This window comes from Chaetodon auriga, chromosome 10 (assembly GCF_051107435.1).
Source record: "Chaetodon auriga isolate fChaAug3 chromosome 10, fChaAug3.hap1, whole genome shotgun sequence".
NCBI lineage: Eukaryota > Metazoa > Chordata > Actinopteri > Chaetodontiformes > Chaetodontidae > Chaetodon > Chaetodon auriga.
The window spans coordinates 27,127,737-27,148,744 of NC_135083.1; the positions used below are offsets into that span (position 1 = coordinate 27,127,737).

General features: G+C 38.9%; 1 protein-coding gene across 6 annotated transcripts in view; it reads left to right on the top strand.

Annotated features, from left to right (window-relative positions):
• The first annotated feature begins 660 nt into the window (after nucleotides 1-660).
• Nucleotides 661-21,008, top strand: part of vps13d (vacuolar protein sorting 13 homolog D) — a 157,940-nt gene continuing 137,592 nt past the window's right edge. For 3 of the 6 annotated variants that reach the window (XM_076740580.1, XM_076740586.1, XM_076740584.1), the window contains exons 1-8: nucleotides 662-1,017; nucleotides 2,075-2,279; nucleotides 3,752-3,829; nucleotides 5,312-5,502; nucleotides 5,972-6,052; nucleotides 6,764-6,880; nucleotides 8,012-8,116; nucleotides 18,268-18,438. In XM_076740580.1, coding sequence (XP_076596695.1) covers nucleotides 2,183-2,279; nucleotides 3,752-3,829; nucleotides 5,312-5,502; nucleotides 5,972-6,052; nucleotides 6,764-6,880; nucleotides 8,012-8,116; nucleotides 18,268-18,438 — 840 coding nt within the window. In that variant the 5' untranslated portion in view covers nucleotides 662-1,017; nucleotides 2,075-2,182. Of the gene's footprint in view, nucleotides 1,018-1,480; nucleotides 1,497-2,074; nucleotides 2,280-3,751; nucleotides 3,830-5,311; nucleotides 5,503-5,971; nucleotides 6,053-6,763; nucleotides 6,881-8,011; nucleotides 8,117-18,267; nucleotides 18,439-21,008 lie in introns of those variants that run through there. The other 3 variants (XM_076740585.1, XM_076740583.1, XM_076740581.1) reach the window with 3 other exon arrangements.

The window sequence follows — 21,008 nt, forward strand, 5'->3', positions numbered from 1 at the left end:
AATTTTTGCACTTTTCAAATTTGAAACACAAAAGCTCTATGATTTCCTTCCACTCAGGATTAATGTAATCAGTCTCAAACATTTAAATTCTCAATAGCAGTATTTGGTCCTAAATGTCTGGATCCATGAACCCAGCTGGATTAGCAGATCCACCACATTCCTCTCCCTCAGTAGCCTCAGCCTCCGTGGCCTGGATGGAGTAAGAGCAGAGGAGAACATGAGCAAAACTGAAAGAACAGATGCAATAATATTAATATTATTGTCATCTTATGGTTATCTCAGATAACCACCAACAGTGACAGTTCAGCCTTGTGGCTTTAGTTTCAATTCAGATAAACAGACGTACTCCTACACACAGCCAAGTCTAGTTCAAGCTCACAAAATAAATACAGTAGGTTCATAGACAACTTACCTAAACGCGGACTGTCTTCTGCTCTTCTGTATTATATATGTATGTTCTTGCACTCTCGCATGTTTCGATTATCCACTTACTCCTACAGTTACGACTTTAATCTCGTAAAATTACCACTTTATTCTCGTAATATTACGACTTTTTTTCTGGTAAAATTACGAGTTTTTTGTTGGTAAAATTACGACTTTTTTTCTCGTAATATTACGACTTTATTCTCGAAGCCTGTGAAAAAATATTTTTCTTAATGTGACCCTAATACTCCGTCGTACAATGCGTATGCAACGTTTAGACAGTAAAAGTTAATGGAACATTTAAATTGCAAGTTTTTCCCCGTTAGGTATCAACGCAGCACGCGAGAAATGGTTTGTTTTCGTCACGTGACAGGAAGTACATGTTGGAAGTTCAACGTTATGAGGAAGTGTGCGTTTACGATGTGGCGATAAACAACATTGAAGTCTTGAAATATAACTACCACCCCTTTGCTCTGGCAACATTAAGAGCTTCTTCGATGAAAGTGGACGCGGTTAGTGTTTCCTATGCGTCTGATTTACAGCCAACTGTCTGTTTTTGGCTGTGAGCACCCAACCTTTGCATGCTAGTTTTCGGTAAGTGGCTAGCTACGTTGGATCACAACCTTGCTCTGTCCGTTACCACAACCATGCTAAGTTTGTGCTGTTTTGTAGTGGTGAAATCTTTTCAATAAGCCATTTGCCATTTTCACTTTGTCCTAGTTTAGCTAATGTCTGTTGTTGAAGCAGTCCACTCTATGCAGTTTATGCAACGATAACTATCCCTGGGGTCCTGTCTTGTTGTTTTGACAAGACATGTACACCTAACGTTACTGACTGGCATTAAGCTGGCATCGACATGACCTCAGCAAAGCAAGGTCGATAAGACGATGAAGAGCTGCAACTGTCGCTTTTGGCTTTTAGTCAGTAACACCGCTGATGATATGTAACATTAACGCTGAGTTCATGGTAGCTGTGGTAAGGTCATGTGACGATGCTGCTTTGCAAACAGCGAACTTGAATATCTCAAACCTACTGTCACTCTCCCAACGTCGGATAAGTGAAGACAGCCTTGGGTAAGCCATGCGCTGTGATTAGTCATTGCCACTCCTTTAATTCTTCAACTAATCGTATTCGGGGACATTCAGTCTGGTGTCTACCACCAAATTGTTGCTAGTTGTATTTGCTGTCAAGCTCCTAAAAGTAACAGTACCAGTTTTTAGATAACGAGTTCCGTGGACATTCAGTTTCATTAAAAGTTACCGTAAAACTCAGTGGCCATGTTTAACGTTGGAAAACAGGCATGTACCGTATCAAAGTAGACTGCAGTCGTGGGAACGAGAATATTACCAGTGCAAATATAACATAAAGGCAGTAGCGGGTAGTGTAACATTCAGGTTTTGTAACGGAGTTGCCTTATGTCTTGTGTGCCGAATTTATCGACCGGCTAATCATTCTTCAGTTGTATAAAAAAGTCATACAGAAGCATGACTATGAACAAATTGACTTTTTAAAATTCTCAATTTAAGAATGTACTGTAAATGATACCTCTCTAAACAGGAGAACAGAGTGTGTTTGCCGAATGAAGGCAGAGTTTTGATAAACCTAGAAATTTACTGCCTTTATGAAACCATTTGTGTCTTGTGTTTATTAGATATTGAACACCTCCCCTGTGGTGGCTACAACTGGGAGGGTTGTGATTTCTTCATCTCAATTTCCCCCCACGCCTTGGAGTAGGTGTCATCGTCCTTGAACCACCAGGATGTTGGAGGGTCTTGTTGCCTGGGTTCTAAACACATACCTGGGAAAATATGTCAGCAACCTGAACACAGATCAGCTCTCCATCGCCCTTCTGAAAGGTAATTGCACATACATGTGTTTTTCTGCATCATCATCATCATCATCATCATGCACTCAGTTTCAAGTTCATTAGGTCCACTCAGTGAAAACTAAAGTAGTCTGATACAAAAACTCAGCAATCTCTGTTTATGAAGATTCTAAGGTTCGATTTTTATTGAAACTTTTTCGAGATAATTTTTAAGGATGTAGTTTGTGGTGCTGTTGACATGTTGTGTATTGTACAACAATACAAAGAGACATTTCTGTTATTTAGCCTACCCTCGTTGATGTAAATAATTAAATAAATATGTTCATTGTCACTATATTAATTGCAGGGGGTATTGTTTGAACTGATATATGGAACACATGCATTGTTTATGATTTGTCCCAGCTCTAGTATCTAATGTTGAATGGCTTACCTTAATGTTTTCCACAATTCTTTTGACTACTGAGGCAGTGAGTACCAGTAAGACTCGCTCGCTGTTCACGCTCACTCTTCAGTAGCAATACACATACCATCACATAATGCATACACATGCATACATTGTATAAAACAATAAAGAACTCTAAAACAAAAGTGCAAGTTAGTAGAGACTAATATAAGTTAGAGACAATTAAGTAAATGAAGGAGGGGATGAACACAGATTAGGAAGAGAAGACCAAACTACATAATTACATGACATGCAAACTCTGTGTGGAGTTTGCATGTTCTCCCCGTGTTCACCCTGAGTATCCTTCACAAACAAACCCCCACTAAAAGCATGCAAGAAGATCACCACCTGACCGAATGGTGACAAAGAGGAACTGGTCCCCGGGCGCTGCTGTCGGCTGGCAGCCCACCACTCCTGGTCTGCCGCAGAGGAAGGACTTACCAGGATGGGTCAAATGTGGAGGAACAATTTCACCAAAAAGCATGGCATGTGCATGTTGTGTGTTGCTGTTGTGTTCACCAAAAAAGCATGTGCATGTTGTGTGGTGATTAATAAAGTAAAGATCTTAATCATAATTCAGTTCCATTATTCGATTCAGATATGACTGTCAAAGAGGAGTTTCTGTCCTTTAGCCTACCTTCATTAATATGAATGGGTGGACAAAATATAAGGAACACGTGCCAGCATAGCACAATGTAGTTCAACAGTACCACAAACTACATCCACTAAAATGGTAATGAAGTTCAATCAACACCTCTAAAACAGTAACAAAAAACAAAAATTTTTTACCTTCATGAATGAAGGATTTATTGTAGGGCTGTTGTATTAGACTGCATTGGTTATAGCAAGGTATAGATCCTAACAAACTGGCAACTAAGTGTATTTTATTGTAGGAACTGCATTAAGAACTTCAAACCAGTGGTGTGGTCCTTTACATGCGACAGTCATTTAGACACTGTAACATACAGTTATAACCAATTTGATTGGATTCATTGAAATCATCAGTATTTGTTGGGAAAGTGAGCAAAGACAACATTTGTCTGTTTCCTCTCATTCCTTAGGTGCAGTGGAGCTGGAGAACCTCCCTCTGAGGAAAGATGCCCTCCGAGAGTTTGAACTGCCATTTGAAGTCAAAGCAGGTGAGATACACTGACTGATGACCTTACCAAGTTTAAACAAAACTAACAAAACTATAACCAAAGTGGAATAGGGGAATGCTCTGAAAGGCAGAGGCTGCACATTTATTGCATGGGTGAGTCTGAACTGCTTTCATCAGTCCTTTTGATTGTGATTAGTTTTGTGGAAGGAGGTGAATCACAGTGATGAATCAAATCTTTATTGATCTGTAATGATATTATATCTAACTGTGATAGGGGCCATAATGTCAATTGTAAATATAGCCCATACATAGACATCCCACAAAAGTCATTGTTTTAATCAGCCCCACTTTTTCAGTCAGTTACTGACACCGCTGGCATTTCATGCTGATGTTGAAATAGTTAATCTCCACTGCCATTAATTTACTAGCTTTTTTCAGTTTGGGTTGTTGACACATTGCATTTACTATGCAATGTGTCAATGTGCATACTTTACATTATGCCCGAAAATTGGAGATGGCTAAAAATGTTTGATAATTGAAGCTATTCATGTTGGAGAAGATTTGTGCAGCATGTGCAACTGTAATGGACTAATCTCATGCTTTGGCAATTGCTAAACAAAATTTCTACTTTCAAATGTCATTGCCAGATGGAAATATCTTTTCATTCCTTTCTTTCAATTCCACTTAATCCAAATCACAAGAAAAGTCAGTTAAAAGAAAGAATAAACCAACACGCAGAGTGGTAGAAAGGACTTCCACCACAAGTCTCCATACTATAGCTTCAGTGCTACTTGCCATAATCTCTAAACTCTACTGGTGAGATGAACAAAGAGAAAATCATTGTTTAGTGTTTCTCTTTTGACTTTCTGTAGCTGTATTGCAATTGTCTCGTATTTTGTTAGTGCATCCAGTCCGTCGTAACAACCTGAATCGGGATTTTACCATCTGGTGATGTGTGAAGAATTGCAATTATTATTTCTGACCATAATTGGTCATAATTTGGTGTCCCTGTCCTCCACACAAAATTTTGCAGACTTTCAGGAGGCTGTCTGTTTGTGTATGTGTATGTTTGTGTCATCTTGGGCAGTGTTAAGCCCTGGATACAGCCATGATACCCTTGTAAAATAGCGTTGATGGGCAGCTTATTTTGGTGGAACATTTGCATGTGCAGAAGCAGACCTGGAATTAAAATGGCTAAATCCCCGCACAAGAAAAACCAACAGCTACTAGCCTGTTTACATTGGCACTATTAGCGACCAGGTGAGGGTAAGGGTAGCTTTTTGCTCTTTTCAGAATCAATCAGCATGTAGGTTGCCAGTTCAGAGGTTGTTGTTGTTTTCAGGAATACTTTATTTGCTTCTAGGTTCAACCTAACCCGATCTAACCACTGAATATATATAGTCAGAAGGGTTATAATTAAATACAGTATTTGTCAAAATTCAGAGTTTGATGTTTATTATTTCTTCAGCTTCAGCCTATGTTTCCTTCAGTGTGATTCATGCATCATGTTGTCTTTCACTAGGCTTCATTGGAAAGATTACTCTCCAGATCCCTTTCTACCGGCCTCACAGTGACCCATGGGTCATCTCCATGTCCCAACTCAACCTGATCATTGGCCCCACCCAGCTGCAGGAGTATGACGTAGAGAAAGAGAGAGAGGAGGAGAGACAGCGCAAAAAACGCCTCCTGAAGGCTCTTGAAGACAAATTTATAGTAGGTGGTTCAACACTAAAGATTAAAAATTATCTTTTTGTTTGTCCCACTAATGTTAACAAACACAACCTCACAGGAAGCAGTATCTATAGACGTATTCTTTTTTTTTGTGCTGCATGTTACATGTTCAATTCACACCAACACAATTGACGTGTGTCTCTGAAATACTATACCCTGGGGTTCTTTCAGTGATTTGCTCACATAGGAACAGAGAGGGTTTATGTGTCAGATTGTCAGATCCCAAAAAAAATCCCACACAGGAAAACAGATAATCTTATCTTAATCAAATAACAGAACTGAATTATGTAGCTTGGTCCTCTGTTCCTAATCTGTGTTCGCTCCCTCCTTTATTTACTTTATTTTGTGTAATTTATATTAGTCTCTACTAACTTGCACTTTTATCTTTAGAGTTCTTTGTTGTTTTTGACCGTGTATGCATATTAAGATGGTTTGTGTTTGTCTCCTGAAGAGTGAGTGTGAACAGAGAGGAGAGTCTTACTGGTACTCTGTCACTGCCTCAGTGGTCACCAGGATTGTGGAAAACATTGAGGTAAGCCATCCAACCTAATACACAAGAGCTGGGACGATATCATGAACTACCCATGTGTTCTGTGTACCAGTTCAAACAATAACCCTTGCAGTTTATACAGTAAGTTGGTAACAGGCCTACTCCATTAAGATCAGTGAGGGTAAGCTAAATAACATAAACCCCTCTTTGTATAACGCAATAGGCTTTAACAGCTCCACAAACTACATCCACTAAAATAATCATAAAGTTGAATTAATCCATCTCTAAAACAGTTTCCACAAAAACATTACAACCTTCATGAACAGAGGATTTATTGATTGAGTTGATTCAGCCTGCTTAACTTTGCAGTACATTTCCTTAGTGATCTACAACTGTGGATTTTGTTCGCCATCACTGACTTTGAAAGGGCATTATACAGGAATCTTTTAATTGCCATTATGATCAGGACAAATGATTAAAGCAAGAAAAAGCTGTTTGAGTGTCCATATGGGCACCTGCCTTGTTTTAAAACAAAGTTTAAGCTAAGTGTACCTACTAAACTGTCTTGGAGTTTCTATGATACAGTACAATTAAACGCAACTTAGACAATGTTTTAATCCAAACAAACACTTAAAAAAATGGACAAAATAAATATCAGGACAGTGAATTTCCATGTTGTATCTTGACACTGTGGTTGGCCTGCTAAAAGTCATCGATCAGTTTAATCATGAACTTTATTTGGCTTATGTGTAGCTAAAGATCCAAGATGTGCATCTTAGATTTGAGGATGACTTCTCCAACCCAGAGAAACCCTTTTCCTTTGGGGTTTGCATCAACAGCGTTTCTGCTCAGAACCCTTCCAAAGAGTCGGTAAGTGTTCATTCAAGGTGATTTTAGCCCAATAATGTGAAATTATACACACATACACATTCCTTTTCATGTTGCCTTTTAGTGGCTCATGACAGTTTAAGGATTAGTACCGGACTGTAAGTTGCTCTGGAGTATAAGTTGCATCAGTCAAAAAATGCGTCATGAAGAGTAAAAAAACATATTTAAGTCACACTGGACTATAAGTCGCATTTATTTCGAAATTTATTTCACAAAGTCCAAGACCAAGAACAGACATTTAATCTGGAAAGGCAAGTTATTCAACTACACAATAGCACACAGAACAACAGGCTAAATAGGTGTCCCGTATGTTAGGGTAACACATTAACAGTTATTCAACTACACAGAAGCATAAAGAACACACCTGGGAGGCTGAATAGGCTAAATTAACATAACAAGCTAGCGAGTCCAACAAGCAAGTTACCGGAAAGCAAGTTCACCAAGTTCCCGATCTCATTCCGCATCACTGAATCACTGAATTCTTCATCCTCGGTGTCGCTTCCGACGCCGCCAACTCTGGAGGAAGATGAAGCGCCGTCTCCTCTTCTGCGAGGCTGTGGTCAGACTTGGCATTCAGCATTCAGTTAATTTTTTCAGTGGTACAGGAGCCGCATATAGTTGTCACAAGCCTAGAGCGCCCTCTCGCGGCTGTAGACGGTAATGTTTACTCCTGGGTTCATGTCAGTCAGTATGAATTAACATTTAAAAACATGTTAAATAATATATATTGATATATAAGTCGCACCTGACTATAAGTCGCAGGACCAGCCAAACTATGAAAAAAAAGTGCGACATATAGTCTGGAAAATATGGTAATATTCATGAGAACAGGTGCTACAGTAGTCCAGTTTCATTTTTAGCCACAACTATTTCTCTATTTTGCACTACTTAATTGTACATAGCATAGCTTTCTTAATGTAATACAGACAGTAGATCATTATTGCATTGCATTCACCAAAGAAACTGTTTTTCTAAAGATAACTCAGTATCTTAAGGTTATGAGATTGGTATGCTAAAATTATGAGATCTTTACATTTTAATTGATTGTCTCAGTTGATTAGGACTACCACAGGCCTTTGCATTTGAGGTTAATGAAGGAGATTTTCTTTGCAGGTCCAAAAGCTTCTCCGACAAAAGCAGCTGGAGATAGAAGATTTCAGCGTCTACTGGGATACTGAATGTGAAATGCTGGGAAAGCTGCCTGCAAATCAGATCCAGGTCAGGCACTCTATGACCTTCAACAGTTAGGAACGAGTGTGCAGGACAAAGAGTGTTAGAGCTTAGTTCTGAACTGCATCCTGAGTTTTCCATATCGTTTTTCTTTCGCATAAGGTACATGTTACAAAATTCATTTATTTATCCTTCTGTAATACAGGGTTGTCCAAAGAAATGCAAGTTGTAGTCCCTTGATGCTTCTCACAAAACATTCATTTATTTAGGGTGGAGTGTGGAGAATTAATTGAGGAGTCTCACAGCCTGAGGAACCACTGATGTTCTGAGCAGGTTTAATCACCTCCTGCAGAGCTCTTTAGTACTGAGCCATGCAGTGCAGTGCATGCACACACATGGTCCCAGTCAATACACTTTGTACTGCTCCTTTGTAAAAGTTAACAAGAACTTGGCATAGAAATTTTGCTGAAATTTTTTGAGCTTGCTTCACCAGGGTGTACATGTGTGGCAACCATCTCTGTGAAGCTGGTTGCCAGGAACCTTAAGCATGTTCACCTGCTCCACCTCATCTCACTGATGTAGACAGGGGTGTGTCTTTCCTTCCTTTTTTCTAAAAACAAAAACAAAAACAAAGGGTTGTTGGTTTTGTTGACATTGAGCAGTAGGGTGTTCTCTGTGCGCCACCCTGCAAGATTGTCGATTTCCTCCCGATATGAATTGTCATCATTATTTTAAATCCACCTGATGATGCTGGCATCATCTGCAATTTTTACATTTTCTTGCCATTTCTGGGATTGCAAAAATGGGTATACAGTTTGAACAGGAGGTTTCTCAAGGTTTATCTTAAATTGTACCTGACCAAAGTAAAACCACAAACACCAGAACATTTTTGCAACCTGAAGCACACAATACCACAGGCCTCAGTGAATGAATTGAATTGATCGAGATTTGTTTTTTGTACTTAGGGTAACATGTGACTGATTATGGTCATTTCAGGTGCTTTAAAGTGATAGGAGACCACCTGTCTCAAGGAAATGAAATTAACCACATGACTTGAATTTAAACATTATGCAAGACTTGTAATGTCTTTTAGGAAGATTTTTAATATAATGTCCAACCCTACCTTATGGGGTGATACGCAGTCATGAATATCATCAATTATGAATCACAAAATACACGCTGCATGGTGTAACCTGACTTGACCTGATCTGAAATCTTTTGAATTATGTACTGTGATGATGCAAAACCAAATTAGATGTAAATGCATCGTCTAGGCAAAGGCAAAGGCAAATTTATTTGTATAGCACAATTCATACACCAGGCAATTGAAAGTGCTTTACAGAAGCATAGAAATACATTAAAATCATAAATAGAAAATCCATTTCAAAGAAAGAGAGAAAGAAAGAAAGAAAGAAGTTAGAAGAGAATGGAAAGATAAAAATAAAATAAAATACATTTGAAGGAAAATTAAAAACAAAAGCCAGCAAAAGACAATAATTTAGCATTTAGAATGATTAAAATCATTGAGCAGATATTTTTACTTTAAGTAAAAGCTGTAGCAAATAATAATGTTTTTAACCCTGATTTAAATGAACTGACAGTTGGTGCAGACCTCAGGTGTGCGGGGAGATTGTTCCACAGGTGAGGAGCATAATAACTGAGAGCTGCTTCACTTTGTTTGGTTCTGATTCTGGGAACACACAATAGACCTGTCCCTGATGACTTGAGAGGTCTGGATACTTCATATGGAGTTAATAAATCTATTATATATTTTGGTCCTAGACCATTTAATGCTTTGTGGACCAACAGTAAGATTTCAAAGTTTATTCTTTGACTCACAGGAAGCCAATGTAGTGGTCTGAGGACTAGTGTGATATGGTGCATTTGTGATTTGTTACTTTCATTTCTGAAAGTAAGGGACTGTAGTCATGTGATGACACAGAAATATAAAGTTGTGTATCATCTGCGTAAGTATGATAAGAAATATTATGATGCTCCATAATCTGAGCTAGGGGCAACATGTCGATATTGAAAAGAAGTGGTCTGGACTTCCGGTTGGAACATCACCAAGATGGACGCATAGCGAGGGAGCTCCCTGACCGAGCCGAAGCAATTAGTGAAATACCCCAATATAAACGAAGAAAATTATTCCGACTATAAACATTCAGAATAGGGGTCAGTTGTCTACCCGACACGTAGCAAAAAGGAGTAGAGAGAAGAAACGGGAGACAAGGACGAGACACAGTTAAGGAAACCATTAGCCGTGTATGCTAACGATCGGTGAGGTGAAACAGAGACATGGCCGACCTTGAACTAATCCTGAAAGAATTGAGAGGGTTTCACCAGGAAAATAGAGAACAGCTAGAGTCAATTAAAGACGAAATGGTGAAAGTGAATGCCAGATTGGACGAAGCAGAGGGAAGAATCGAGAAGGCGGAGGAGAGGATTCAAAACACGGAAGAAGTTATCACGGAGATGCTAAATTTACATATTAAGTTAGAGGACAAGTTAATGGACTTGGAGAGTCGCTCCAGATGCGAAAATGTAAGGATTTACGGGGTCCCTGAGGGGTCGGAGAAGGAGTCCCCAACAATGAGTGTATTCGTGGAGAAGCTGTTACGCGATGGACTCGGCATATCCGAAGACGTGCGTGACCTGCAGATTGAAAGAGCGCACCGCTCCCTGGGCCCACAACCACCGGAGGATGCGCCGCCTCTCTCTATCGTTGTGAAGTTTTTAAGCTTCAAAACAAAGGAGTCGGTGATCCGCAAGGTATGGCAGAGTAAAGGATTCACTTGGCAAGGGAACCGAATAAACCTGGGCCACGACTACCCGTCTCTTGTTCTCAAAATGCAGAGAGAATACGCAGAGGTCCACAAGATTTTGAAAGAAAATCAAGTTCAGTTCCAGACTCTTTTCCCAAAGAGGGAACCAGAACTTATGACGAGGCAACCGAGGATCTAGTCACCAGAGGCTACACTGTGAAGATCATCAGGCCCCCGGATTCACTGAGAGAGCAGATACAGCGCTTGACATGGAGTAGAGCGGGCAGGCGAGCGAGGGAGAGAGCGCCCAAAACCGGACCCGCTCCAAGCTACAAGGAAAAACTCCGAACCTTCAGGAGAACGTCACCGACACCCTCTGCCTAATATCAACAAGTTCATATGGCTAAATTCACATCTGGCCATGTCTACCTTTTTGATTTCTATTTGTTGGACTGCACTTAATGTTTTTTTGGGGGGGGGCTGAGCTGAGCCAGCCCTAGGATGGGTGAGTTGATGGACAAATCTCTTGGATATTAATGTTATGAGAACTAGAGATAGACACAAATATCACTTGAATAATAAAACGGCTCGTTTAGGGCACACTTTCTCGATGTGCTGCTACCACAGATAGGGGCCCCTTTTACTGGCAACAGGAGTAGGGTTTTCCCCTTAGAGCTGCATACTGTAGCTCAACAGGGTCTAACATTTGGACCCCCACATTGGGAGTCATACGGACAATTTATGTTGTTTTCTATTTTATTTGTTTGGTTGCTTGTTCATTGTTCAATTGTTCGCTCTCTGTGGGTTTTTGCAGGGAGGGGGGAACTTACCTGGCCAATGGAAAAAATAGGGAGTTTAATCACTTAGACGCAAAACAGATCTATAAAAGTGGTTACACATAATGTTAATGGAGTACTCAACCCAATTAAGAGGTGGAAAATATTGTCTAGACTAAAGAAAGATAAAATCCACATAGCTTTCTTGCAGGAAACCCACCTAGATGATTCAGAGCATGCTAAATTAAATAAAATGGGTTTTCAACATGTTTTTTTTTCTTCGCATGATTCGGGGAGACGGAGAGGAGTGGCAGTTCTGATATCCAGTGCACTAAATTATGAACATATCTCTCATTATAAGGATAAGGAAGGTAGATTTGTTCTAATTACAGGTAAAATAGAGGGAACAGTGACAAGTCTCATTAATGTGTATATTCCTCCTGGTAGCGATTGGCCTGTCTATAAACATCTATTTGAATTAATGGTAACAAAAAGTCGAGGGATTTTAATATGCGGCAGAGACTTTAATATTCGACTAAATCCAAAATTGGATTCCTCAAATGGTAGACCTGATGCAAAGAACAATAGTAAGAAAATTCAAACTTTGATGCAAGAAATGGGAATTGTGGACGTGTGGAGAGAAAGAAATCCATCTAGTCGTGACTATACGCACTTCTCAGCCGTCCACAATGTGTACTCCCGGATTGACTATTTCTTTACTTTCAAAAGAAACCTTTATAGACTAGATCAATGTGATCAATGTGCCCTACCACTTTGTCTGATCATAGGCCGATTTATTTATCAGGTACCCTCAATAATAAACCTAGGTCTACTCTTTGGAGGCTGAACTCGAATATTTTAAATAACTCAACTATTAAAGACAAACTGAAGGTGGAGATTAAATCGTATTTGGAATATAATGATAATGAAGAGGTGACGCCATCCATACTCTGGGATGCTTTGAAGGCCGTGATTAGAGGTAAAATAATAGCCATTTCGGCTAGTGAAAAGAAATTTAGGCAACAAAAACTTAAGAATTTAGAGAGTAAGTTGAAGAAACTTCAGAAAGAACATTCAGAAACTTTTGAAGATGGGACTAAATCTAAAATTACAGAATTAAAAAAAGAAATAGATGAAATAAACACACAGGAAATACAAAAAAAACTCTTGTTCTTAAAGCAACAATACTATGAGATGGGGGGAAATCATTGAAGCTTCTATTATATAGGCTGCGTAAGCAACAAGCTGAGAGAACTATACACAAAATACGAAACTCCACAACAAATGTGACAGAAACCAGTATAGAGAAAATTCAACAGTGTTTTGAAAATTACTATAAAACACTATATTCTCAACCCCAATTGAATGTTAATCATCAGATTGATGCCTTTTTATCTACGATACATTTGCCGAAGGTCACAAAAGAACAAAATGATAGATTGATAACCAAAATAACAAGAGAAGAACTACAAACAGCAATTGGAAGGCTAAAGGGAGGAAAGTCCCCGGGGACTGATGGTTTCACCCCTGAATGGTATAAAATAATGCAGGACCAATTACTTCCAACACTCTTAAAAACATTTAATTGGGTGCTGGAAACGAAAAAGATCCCCCCCTCATGGAGGGACGCAATAATATCTATTATTCCTAAAGAGGGGAAGGATAAACTCGAGTGTGGGAACTATCGTCCGGTAAGTGTTTTAAATGTTGATTACAAATTGTTCACCTCTATCCTGTCTAAAAGAATAGAGTTAATTCTACCTGACTTAATACATAAAGACCAGACGGGCTTCATCAGACAGAGACAGACTGCAGACAATATCAGGAAAACACTGCATGTTATGAGACAGGCCACTCAACAAGAGCTGGAGATGCTTATAATTAGTTTAGACGCAGAGAAAGCGTTCGACTCAGTGAGATGGTCCTTTTTGTATAAGGTATTAACAAAATTTGATTTTCATACGACTATAATTGATACAATAGCAGCACTATATGACAAACCAACAGCCAGGAAAAAAGTCAATGGAGATCTAACTCATTCATTCACATTGGAAAGAGGAACGAGACAAGGTTGTTGTATGTCGCCACTCCTCTTCGCCCTCTTTATTGAGCCACTGAGCCAGTGGATCAGACAGAGCTCGGCTATAAGGGGGATAACAATGGCATCTGGGAGGAGAAATTGGCTCTGTTTGCTGATGATCTATTGATTAGTTTAACACAACCCACACAGACACTCCCAAAATTGATGAAAATGTTAAAGGAATATGGTTCAGTGTCTGGGTACAAAATCAATATTAGAAAAACTCAAGTGTTAACCTTTAACTATGACCCACCATTGGAGATTAAGAAGTTATGTAATTGGAAATGGGACGCAGAGTTCATTAAGTATTTGGGAGTCATACTGTCGAAGGATGTTTCAAAATTGTTTGATCTTAACTAGGGACCCCTAAATTCAAAGACAAAATCAGACATACAAAGGTGGAATGCTGTTCCCTTCCTAGGTTTGAGCTCTAGGATAGAATCAATTAGGTTGAATTTCTTACCAAGATTACTCTACCTGTTCCAGTGCCTGCCAATCGAAATACCACTTACACAATTTTTAGAAAGGGATGGGTGGATATCGAGATATGTTTGGCAAGGGAAAAAGGCCAGGATTAAATATAGAACTTTGCAATTAAAAAAAGAAAGGGGTGGAATGGGCCTTCCTTGCCTAAGAGAGTACTATCATGCAGCTCAATTGAGACCATTAATGTGTTTACTCTCACCAATGTATACTGCAGGCTGGAGAGATATAGAAGGTACAAGTGTGAAAGGAATTCCAATAGCAGCCCTACTAGCAGATAAAAAATTGCAAGATGATCTTATGATTTCAGAGGATCCCTTGCTTGACATCTTCTTAAAATCCTGGCAGGAAATAGTAAAATCCTGTAGACTGGAGCACACATGTAAAAACGATTCGGATTTCGAACCTAACAAAATGATGATAGATTTAAGAGATGGATCCCAAAGGGCTTAACCACCTACTACTCTTTTGTCCACAAGGGGGCATTCAAGAGATTTGATACTCTGCAAAACGAACAAGGATTGGGAAAAGAGGACTTTTACAGGTACCTGCAAGTTAGAACCTATTTAAATCATCACATGAAAGCGGCTATAGTAGAACTTAATTCAGGCTTTCTGCACATATTTTTATTGCAGCTTAAGTCCCAGTCTTGCAGGAAAATTATATCTATATTGTACAATGGCATCCAAAAATAAAAACAAGACAGTACAATATATATAAAGGAGAAGTGGGAAAAAGAAGGAAAGGCAGCGATTTCAGTGGAGAGTTGGGAAAGAATATGTCAGCTACAGTGGAGGTCAGCAGGGTCAAACATATGGCGTGAGTTCTGTTGGAAGAACATTGTGAGATTCTTTATTACACCCATTCAGAAACGACATCAGGGTAATGCTGACTTTTGTTGGAGACTATGTGGCACTAGTGGAGCCAATCATTTCCATATTTTTTTGGACTGCCAGGTTATTAGGGAATTTTGGGAAGAAATTCATAAACATATAACAAATGTAATTGGGAGGAATATTACCTTCAGTTATGAATCTATGTATTTGGGAGACATTGACTTTCATAATTGGAACAAGAATGATAGAAAATTGTTTTGTGTACTATTGACAGCTAGTAAAAAAACTATCTCTAGAAAATGGCTTAAGGTAGAACCACCCACCATCGAGGAATGGATGGATATAGTTTATGAAATTTACATTATGGAAAAATTGTCATTTTCTCTAAGAGTACAGAGAGAAAAGTTTTATCGGATTTGGTCCAAATGGACTGCCTATACAAAACCTGTAAGATTTGATTTCACTTGAGGTTATTTGTATTTTGTGACAATCCATTCTTCATTTCAAATACTTTTGTGTGTACCACTTGTATAAGAATTTTTGAAGATTTTTTTTTTATTATTTGTTTTCACTGAGTGTGAAACTGAGAGGCCTCAGGATGTGAGCTCCCCCGGTTCTGTTCATTGAAAATAGTTACTTGAAAGACTCAAAAATATCTTGGAAGAGCAACATGGAAAAGACACTTGGACTTTCTGGAACTACCCCCATCTAATTATCAAGCGGAATGGGGCGGTCAAACCAAAGGAAAAGATATTTGAGTGGTCTGGGGAAGGATTGAAAGTTGTAAATGAAAATGTAAATATTTGCTTTTCCAAATAAAAAGGAAATATCAAAAAAAAAAGAAAAGAAGTGGTCCGAGAATGGACCCTTGTGGCACCCCATACATTATCTTTTTTCGTTCAGACACATGCTCACCAATTGACACAAAGTAGTCTCTATCTTGTAAATAGGATTTGAACCAGTGTAGTACAGTGCCAGTAAGTCCCACCCACTTTTCCAGTCTGTCAAGAAGTATGTCATGATCAACTGTATCAAATGCAGCACTGAGATCTAAAAATACTTAGACTTAGGTTTTGGAATTATCATTATTCAGATGTATGTCATTTAATACTTTGATAAGTACAGTCTCAGTGCTGTGGTGTGGACGAAATCCAGACTGAAATGCATTAAAAAGATTGTTCTGCATCATGAAAGCATGCGTTTGTTGAAAAACAACCCTTTCAATAATTTTTCCTAGAAAGGGAAGATTTGATATTGGCCTGTAGTTACTGATCACTGAAGCATCCAGATTAGTCTTTTTTAGGAGAGGTTTTATTACTGCAGTTTTCAAGGCCTGAGGAAAGTGACTAGACTGAAGAGAATTATTTATTATCTGCAACACATCTGGAGCTATGCAATTAAAGACATTTTTAAAAAAGTTTGTCGGCAGAGTATCAAGGCAGCATGTTGTGGATTTTAACTGTGATACAGTTTCTGTCAGCCTTGTATGATCTAGAAGGTTAAAATGTGCTCAGGCACAGGTGGACTTATCAATTTGCCTGAGCTGGAGCTGCACACTGTTTGTCTTATCCTTGAAATTGTATCTGTAAAAAGGCGCAAAAGTGGCGGCACGGTGGCGCAGCAGGTAGTGCGCGTGCCTCACAGCAAGGAGGTCTCTGGTCCGATCCCTGGGTCGGGCAGGGCCTTTCTGTGTGAAGTTTGCATGTTCTTCCCGTGCATGCGTGGGTTCTCTCCGGGCACTCCGGCTTCCTCCCACAGACCAAAAACATGCTTATTAGGTTAATTAGTGACTCTAAATTGTCCATAGGTGTGAGTGTGAGTGTGAATGGTTGTATGTCTGTATGTCTGTCTATGTTGCCCTGCAATCGGCTGGCGACCGGTTCAGGGTGTACCCTGCCTCTCGCCCATTGGGATACGCGGGTAAAGAAGATGAATGAATGAATGAAAGGCTGCAAAATCATTGCATGACTTGTTGGATAGCAGTTCAGGAGGGACTGATGCTGTGGGGTTTGTCAGTCTATCCACAACAGAAAACTAAGTGTGGGCATTATTACAGTTTCTGTTGATAATCTCTGAGAAGAATGCTTGTGTTGCCTTCTTTAGTTCATGGTTATAGGTGTGGAGAGGTGTTATAGGTGTAAATCTCATAATGAACCTGGAGTTTGGTTTTTTGCCACCTGCGCTCTGCCTGTCTGCAGACTGTTTTTTGGACTTTGACCAGTGTGGTGTTTCTCCAAGGTGCCTTTTTCCTTCCTGACAAAACTTTGGTCTTAATTGGGGCGATGGAGTCAATAATAGTCATAACTTTGGAACTGAAACTGTTTACAAGGTCATCAGCTGAAGCTGAGGGCAGTGTTGGTGATGGTGTAAAAGACTGAGTGAAGACTGCACAGGTGTTGTCATTAATATAATGCTTTTTGATTACCTCTGTTCCACTTTTGTTAAGAATAGCAGGTGTGGCCATTTTAAATGAGACACAGTAATGATCAGAAAGAGCAACATCCGTCACCACAACCTCAGACATATTAAGCCTTTTGGAAATATCCAAATCTAATATGTGCCCTGTGTTGAATGTGTTATGTGCTGAGATAGGCCAAAATGATCCAGAATGATGAAAAGTTCTTTAGCACATCCATCTTTGAGAATATCAACATGAATGTTGAAGTCAAAAGCTTTCAGTTAATTTCAATACAAACAACAGACAGTAGATTGGCAAACTCATCGGAAAACGTTGCATTGTATTTTGGGGGTTCGTAGATGGTTACGAAGACTGATCGACAGAGAGACTTTGATTGAATGGCAACATATTCAAAAGATTCAAACTGACCATCAGAGACTTTCTTGCATTGATTGCTATCATTAAACAAAATGGCGACTCCACCTCCTCTTTTATGCATTCTTACTTCACTTATGAAACTGACTCATTGAGAACTGCTGCACTGTTATCTTGTCCTAACCAAGTTTCAGTTAAAAACATAAACTCAAACTTGTGCTTGATGATGAAGTCATTGATTAAGAATGATTTGCCTGCCAAAGACCTAACATTTAAAAGAGCTAACTTAAATGTGCTACAAAATCCAACATCCCCATGTTTTAGAACATACTGTGGCTGACATGGAATACATGTTAAATTTGATGATGTGATGTTCTGGAGAGATGGACCGATCTTCTCCTCCTACCTATTAAGACATAGAGTCAGATTCTCTCCAGTTCGAGACATATAGTTGTCTGATAACCTGATTCTTTTGTAACTGTACAGGATGCAATGACCCAGTGTATGCAGAGCCGTGAGCATCAGTACATCTTTGAACCAGTATGTGCCTCCATGTTGCTGAGAAGAAACACCTCCAAGGAGCCTCTGAGATCCAGAAACACCCCACGGATTGAAGGCCAAGTTCAGCTGGAGCCCATGTCCTTACGCCTATCACAGGTCAGTATGAGCACCTGACAATTTTCTTTGTTAACGATGGCAGTTGAATTAACGAGTGATATGTGCGTTTCAAGACACCACACTGAAATTCTCTGATGTCAGAAGAAAAGACAAATTATGTTCTGTCTGAAAACATACGCCAATGTGAAGATGAGATATTGAAAATGCTTACTCCATAATTTAATACTTAAGATGGCTCAGCACCGTATTAATGGCTTTACCGGTACTATTTAGTCAAGTTTTATTAACTTGTTGGTTACCAACAGCCATTTTCAAAACAAAATTAAAATTATTCACTTAAAAAAAATTAAGTGAAAAAAAGATCAGAAATGCTCACTGATTGCTATTACCACAAATAATGATGATAATAACAATTATTCTAATGGTAATAATAATAATGTTGGGGAGCCGCTCTGTCCACTGGTACCAAAGCAGGATCAGTGCACCATCAGCAAACTCCAGAAGGGAATCAACATTGAATCAACATGGGTTATTTTTTCATTTTGTAATTATTGAATTGAAATTTAAATTCTTTATAATACTGCTCCCAGATCTGGAAGAGGGGGTTTCTTGGGGATTGTCAATGTCTTTACATAAGGGAAAAGTGGAGAAAAGTGGGGAAATGAGGAAAAACATGACCCAGACTTCCTTTCCCATGCCCCTCTTCCAGAGAGAACTGTCTAGCTGCCACCTAAATATAAAATATTATGGTGGTGGAGGAGTATTACCCCTGATTTCCAATGGGCATGTAATGTTCGAGTTCTGTCTGTGTGTGTGATGATATGAATGATATTCATGACAAATGTTACCAAGTATTTTATAATAATAGGTACGCAACTTCCAAGTGCTTTCCAAAGGCAACTGGACTTGCTTGTGGTTCTAGATGTTTTGCATGTTTTGTAGAAATACCATTACCCGGATGAATGAGAATCTTCACAGAGACAAGTATGCAAAGGAGGTGTATACATTCTTGTTTTGTTTCAGTGTGCAACATGTGTGGTGTTCCTTGTTATCCATTTCATGAGGATAGCTGTCTTGGCAATTGTTAAGGCTATGAGATGTCTTCTATTTAATTTGTTCAAGTTGATAGTTGATAGGTCTCCTGGTAAGCAGAACAACAGCAATAATGGGATGTGGTAAAAGGCATTTGGTGACTCTGATTTCTATCCAGTGTTTAACAGGTATGTAGTGCCAGGTGGCATAAATATAGCTATCCAGGCTTTTTGTTTGCAATTTGAAGAAATTTCTCATGAAAATCCCATTTGAAATATTTTTCCTTATTGAATGAAGTGAATTATTTGGAGTGCCCTATATTGTATGAGTTGTAGGTTGGTATTTTGTGTCATGAAGTCAATTTTTTTTTCAGTTTTATTGATGTGTCAACAGTGTTTTCTTGGACTGTGATGTTACTCTGCATATTTTGGAGAGGAGTACAAACTGTTGGTGATGCCACTGTGAATGTAACTCACACAAGGTTGTGCACGATCCAAGATGCCAGCCCCTAGATGCTAGACTACTGATTTAAACTGTCTTTTGACATAAAATCTTTCTTCTTTTCCATTTTTCCTCAAATTACACACGTTTGAGTGTGTGTGCCCCACATATTGTATTTTAAAATACAAAAAAGTCTCATCTACCAACACCACCCCCATTGCAGATCCCAGAAGAATGTTTTATCATCACAAACACATCAATGAACAACTGCTCAGTAACAACTGATAATGTTTATGCCCCAAATATGGATGACCCATCTTTTTTCCAAAATGTTTTTCCTCCTCAAACATTTCCAATGAGCCCAGTCATAATAGGAGGTGACTTTAACACAGTTATTAATGGAATGGAACCAATCTACATGAACCCAAGACCAAATGGTGCTTTAACACATCTCTTCTCCAAGACCCGGAGGTTGACAGTCTCATTAAAAAGGAGTGGGCATCCTTCCTAAAAATAAATGATTCCCCAAAGCCATCACCAGCTCCTCTGGTGGAAACAGGGAATGCAGTTTTAAGAGGTATAATAATTTCGTTTTCCGTTTATAACATAAAGAAAAAGGACAAGAAGCTGAACTGGAATGAAAAATCTAATATTATGAATTATTATTTTATGATAATAAGAATTATCATCATACAAACAAAAGTAAATTGCTGACACATAGACTTTGACAAGAAACTTTCCACCATAATGAATCTGGTAAATCTTGGCACATCAAATTAAACAAAACAGAGAAAAAATAACAATCTCCACCATTAAGGACTCCACAGGGTTTAAGCAGGGAAGCCCACACATTCAAATGAAGAGATAGTATAATCTTTTTATGATTTTTATGTGTATCATTTCTCATCAGAAAAGGATTTGAGTCAAGAGCACATCAATTCATTTCTTAAGAGCACTGATTTACCACAGCTTAATAAAGAAGAAACCAACATATTTGATTCACCAAAAACACAGAATGGACTCTCTTCTGCCCTCAATCTCATGCCCAATGAAAAAGCTAAAACAGAACGAGGACTGTACATCCTAAAGTTCTGTCCCCCCTCACTTACACTGGAATTGTTTATAGACAGGAAGTA